At 38.5% G+C, this 5,799-nt stretch overlaps 1 protein-coding gene across 2 annotated transcripts in view; it reads right to left on the bottom strand.

Moving 5' to 3' along the window:
• Positions 1 to 5,799, bottom strand: part of LOC116689891 (semaphorin-7A) — an 18,041-nt gene that overhangs the window by 2,196 nt on the left and 10,046 nt on the right. The window contains exons 12-14 of one of the 2 annotated variants that reach the window (XM_032516566.1): positions 5,428 to 5,567; positions 2,788 to 2,850; positions 2,725 to 2,744 (exon numbers count right to left, since the gene is read on the bottom strand). In XM_032516566.1, the coding sequence (XP_032372457.1) occupies positions 2,725 to 2,744; positions 2,788 to 2,850; positions 5,428 to 5,567 (223 nt within the window). Of the gene's footprint in view, positions 1 to 2,724; positions 2,745 to 2,770; positions 2,851 to 5,427; positions 5,568 to 5,799 lie in introns of both variants that reach the window. The other variant, XM_032516556.1, reaches the window with a different exon arrangement.

Here is a 5,799-nt window from a genome sequence, read left to right as displayed (position 1 = left end):
AGAATACCAGCTGATCTGAGTGGGTGGCTGGTCTTTAATTCAATCTTTACATTGCCCATTACCAGCAACCATTCATCCAATGTTCCAAAGACACATTCTGTTTGCTAATCTGATATAATTTTAGAAAAAACTAACTAAGAAAACATTGAAGAACCATTTTGCAATTATGTAAGCACATAATGTAATCTGAAAACTGCTGCCCTGTTTAAAAAAACAAAAAAAGCAATGCCACTGATATTACTCAGCTGGTATTCTGTCTATAATGGAAATTTCTAAGTAACTCCAAACTTTTGACCGGTAGTGTATTTGTTAGTAGTGTGTTATGTAAACACTGTGTACTGCTTTGAGAGGGGACCTCTATTAACTGTTACACCACCACGTCACATTGGCATGCTGGGTACAACTCGCTCTAGTTTGCTCATGACAGTACATTCAACAGATGAAGAAAGAGTGGTGGTGTTTAATTGTAGCAAACTCAAACATTTCAATCATCAATGTAACTTTCAGAATTAATCGTTTTATTGCCAGAAACAGCGTAGTCCCAAATAGCTAGCTGGTGGCAAATGACGCGTGTAATCTAGCATTGCTGGAGGACGCTACTATGTCAAGGCAAGTGTATTGCTGTTTTGAGTGGTTTGGATGACAGGTACCGGAAAAGCTGCAAGTAGCAATAGCTAAGGCCAGGGAATTAGCCTGTCCAAACAGGCACGTTTTGAACTAGGACTGTACTAGTTTATGTAAATGAGAAAAAGATGGTACCTAAAATTGAGCTCTGTGGTACACCCTTGACGACCAGTTATGGGGCTGATAAAGGTGGAAAATGGGGGAATAAATAAGTCAATAAGACTACTGTAATTCTGAAAGACAGGTCTAAGCTCTTAAAATCGCAGACCAACATTTTACAGATGTCAGAGGCAACATAATTTTGGCATGAAAAGCAAGATACCACACATCTTAACAGACTTAACATCTTATCGTAGTAAGACGTGATGCAGCAGCTGAAGTGTCAGGGGCTGTTACTTTTCAAGATAAAAGCATGACAACTATGCAAGTCAACTTTATTCCTGGGATTCAGAGACAAGCTGCAGAGAGAGAGATTACAGTATGTAATAGGACTGGCAGCTTCAGATTGGGAAGTTGAACTTAAATTATTACAGATGCAATATAAAGTACACATGTTGGGTGTGGATGATTCATTTCCTTACAGTGTCCCACATTTTATAAAAGTCTGCAGCCTTGAAAGACCTTATGATATCATAAGAGCACAAACATACCACTCCCAACCCCAAGAGATAGTTCCTTGTTGCTTCTACTGAGATATTTAGGCAGGAAACTATGTAAAGTTCTGTCTAGTTTTAAATTAATTGCATGCTTTGCATGTGTATTTTCTTAATTCAGTGTTATTTGTACAAGGAGTTTCTGCTCACATAATGGAGTGAGTGAAACTGTTTAAGATGGACGAAGAGCAAAACACAATAGAAACAATAGTCTGCATGCTGTAACTAAAGCATTTCTACAGTGGCTGAATAATTAGTTGTCTATTTTAGTTGTCCAAACAATAGTAAGATAGCGATCAGATCCAACACCATCCTGTTGTGTACATTACAGCTGCATTTCTTGTTCCCCATTTTCTGTTCCGCTTCCACTCATAACCAACTTTAGGTAACTGATCACAGAGTCAAGTGTTTTGTGTTCCATTTATTTTTTTGCAACACAGTGAATGAAGAATGTTGTGAGCCAGCATGGCATCGCGCAAACATACACGCCAACGATCTTAAGCCGAATGGCATGTTATCTGTATGCATTTTGAGCCTGTCTGTCCGTGTGTATGTCTACGCTGTATACAGCGGGCGCAAACATACACGCCACTTGCCCCGTTAACGCAATAAGAAAGGGACCGTTTAGTAAACGTGACCCTCGGGAGACAAACCCCGGTCTCCTGGGGGAAAGTCCTGTATTTTACCCATCCCCCACCCTGACCTACCACCCTATGTTGAGGATGAGTTATCTTTAGTGGTACTAACATTAACGACAACAGACTTTACTTTGACATTTTGGGAAACTTGCTTGCATACTTTTTTTTGCCAAGAATGAAAAGATCAATTCCACTCTAATGTATGTATGGTAAATATGAGGCTATAGCCACTAGCCGGTTAGCTTAGCTTAGCATAATAACTGGAAACAGTAGGATAGAGCAGGCTAGCTACTTCCCTCCGCTGACAGTCTTTGTGCTAAGCTGAGCTAGTCGGCTGCTGGTGATAGCTTTGTATTTAGCGTGCAGACACTTTGAAAGAAGATTAACAAGTATATTTCCCAAAATATCAAGCTACTTATTTATTTAAATGATTAAATATAAACTTCCAATGTAATACATTTGTGGACATTTTTCTGAATTACAGTAAAATACTAAACTGGAAATTTGTTTTTTGTTTTGAATGGCTATCAAATATTTTACAATTTTGCTGAAGGTGAGTACACTGATTGTATAGTAAGTTCAGCTAGGCTACAGTTTCTGTGGTTTAGCTGAAGATGAGCTTGTTTGGACACCGCAGTTGCATGAAATTAGCACGCAAACATCGGCTTATCTGTCTTATCGTCTTATCCATCTACTCATCTATGAAGAGTCCAGAACACAGTGACTTTTTGTTTTTCAGTACATCATAAACATATATAAGTATGTCAAACTTCTCTGCTGTCTACGTGAACTAAACGATATATCATTGAAAATGCGCTTCCCAGATTGCAGTAAACTCATTTAATATCTTGATACCTGTTGGTACCAGTTGTTGGAGCTTTGACGTAGACACACAAATGGAATGGTCCCCTCGGGTCACATCCTGCAGTTTGCCACTGTCAAAGAAAAGGTTAACTCAGTTAGAAAACCATACCTCTTACTGTATATCAATGACATAAGGAGGGGTAGCAAAGGAAAACAGGCAGTAAAAACTCACTCGCCTAATGAACAAACACACTTGCCAGCTCATGCAAGTACATCCGACATTTAAATTGACAACAAGCACCTATAAGAGGAAATTAAGACCGAGGAAGTTCCGGAACGGGTTTTAAGTTTGCTTTTAGACTTATTTTTTTCTGAACAGCTGCCAGTTTCTCTGTTTAACTTCAAAATTATTTGGAGAAATAAACTCAAATAGATGTAGTTATAAACCAATACATTTTAGGTAACATATACATGTTACATCATAAGTAATATTCCACTATAACTATGCGACATTGCCAGATTTTCTAAAACAAAAGGCAATCTAAACAATTAAATTGAAGTAAAATGATTCAGCAATTGCAGTCATCTGCATACAATCTATTCACAGTAATACACTGTGAGGTACATTCCCACTTTAAGTTTTATGTTATTTATTTTTTACTAGGTTGCTTGGGGTTATAGATCAATATTTAACAAATCCGGTAACAACCATTCTTCACTTACATCCCTTTCTGGTAAGTAGGGTAAAGGGGGGATTGACAGGAATCGCAGTCACTGCAACAATGTAGGGGCACTGTCAGTCTATTACGTGCGTTTTTCGTTTCTAATTTGGTCATAATTTTCATATCCTTTCCTCCTGATAGTGTCAAAGTTAGACCACATGTTCTGATGTGTCATCAACCACAGGAAGTGTAAATGCAGCGTTGCTTTAGGGGTGGAAATGTGTGTAGCCTAAGCGTGTGTTAGGGTCGTTCAGGTTTCTGTGCTCAGGGGGTGTAGGGACAAGTAGAACCAAAGTACACACACACACTTTCTTATTATTAAAAAGACATCATGGCACGTGAGACAACTATTACAGAATTAGCAAAATAGGAAGAAAACCTTCCAATTTTTTTCTGGTTATGATGACACCCTTTAACCGTCACACTTGATCAGACTTTGGTTGAAGGGGCTGTACAGGATGTAGGGGCTGTACAGGATGAGAGATCTATTTTTACATTCTAAGGTAAAAAGGAGAGTACACTTTTTTAAAGTCATCCTGATAGATAAAAGTTATAGCAACGTGAAAAACTAAATTGCATACAGTGTTTTGCATATCATTTGTTAAAGATTATTTTTTTGGGCACTTTTGACCTTCACTTTTGACATGACATCTGTAATTATGAAAGGGGAGCGAGAGGGAGAACGACATTCAGCAAAAGGGCCTCAGGTCGGAGCCGAACCCGGGCCCGCTGCGTCAAGGAGCAAACCTCCACATATGGGCGCCCGCTCCACCAACTGAGCTATCTGGGCGCCCATATTTTGTTATAATGAGAAGCTTTTCTCATAACATGTTTGATTATAATAAGATACTTTGTTGGAAGAAACTACTAACATTGGCAGTTCTACGTTGCTGGGCATGATAACAATAACATGTGACATTGAGGCTTCCCCAAGTCAGATGATTGCTGTGTGACAGCTGTATGCTCAGTGGTGAAACCTTGGCATAAGATTTTAAAGCTTATTAATTTCCTGTTTTGATAGTGCTTTTAAACGGTGTGTGTAAAAAGAACTCATAGCTCTGGAATGAGCATTTGTTTTTTGGGAAAATCCTGTATTTAACTGGTTTGGATGCAATTCAATTACATTTTATTTATAGTATCAATAGAGTCAAGATCAAGAGTTATCTCAAGACACTTTACAGATCTAGAACACACTCTATAATTTAGGACCCAACGTGTACACGGACACGTCTGCGGCACCAACAAATGGTTGGGCGGTCAATAAAGATTTCGGCCATGCGGGTCAAAAACTGTGAAAAATGGCTGAGCAGACGGGCTAAGTTTAGAAGACAGAACTGAACACACTGTGGCAATAAAAGAGGAAACATATGGTATACAAAGTGTCATCTGTTTAAACAACAGTCCTGTCCATTCGATTAATTCCCCCCAGAGCAAGCATTTAGGGCGAGGAAAAACTCCCTTTGTAGAATTTAAGTTTTAAAGAGACAAGAAATGAAAATGATTGGAAGTAACTTAAGTCAGAAATGTAAGTAACTCTTGCAGATCTAATTAAATTCCCCACTCTTTTAATGCTGCAAATGAAGTTATGTAGTGAAACTGTCCATCTCCTCCCCTCATCTCCTCTATGCTCTCTGCCAAATACAGGCTAACAGGATGCGCAATATACATTTCTGCCGCTGGTGCGCTATTCCATCGATCAAAAATGAGTGGTAATGCTGCAAAAAAAGAAGCAATGTGCCAACAAGTGTAGTTAAAATTAATGTAGACAATTGACAACTGGAAATAGTTAAAAAATAAATGCATGTGTTTGTTAGACCTCAAGCAAACAAGAAAGAGTGAATGTATACTGTACATAGTTTAGCTAGTTTACAATAAAACCCCACAGAACACCTTTAGGCTAAGGTTAAAGGTAAACTCTGGATGAAATGAAAATGTATGTTTGGATATGTATATTAAACGTCTCGAGGTACAGATGGGTGGTCTTACTCAGGGGTGCAGTGGGTGCCGTTCCAGCCGCAGTAGGGATCTCTGGCCAATACACAATCCTGACAGCTGTTTCCATACTGGGCACAGTTTGCCACATCCAGTTGGACCAGTTCACTTCCCAAGTTCACATACAGCTTCCTCTGAAATGATATACAGTTTTAATTGTACTGGGCCATTTCTGATATTTTTATTAAAACGTCAATATATTATCAGAAAAGTTTAGACTAACCCTTAAGAAGCACTACTTAGAGTGCTCATTTTCAGGTTAATAATTGTATTTAGAGGTTATATTAGAATAGGTTTACGTGGTTTCATTTTCAAAAAAACACAATTTTTTAGTTCTACTGCACATTGCTGCAGCTCCTCTTTTCA

Source organism: Etheostoma spectabile, chromosome 1, assembly GCF_008692095.1.
Source record: "Etheostoma spectabile isolate EspeVRDwgs_2016 chromosome 1, UIUC_Espe_1.0, whole genome shotgun sequence".
Lineage (NCBI taxonomy): Eukaryota > Metazoa > Chordata > Actinopteri > Perciformes > Percidae > Etheostoma > Etheostoma spectabile.
This window is presented reverse-complemented; position numbering and strand designations above follow the sequence as displayed.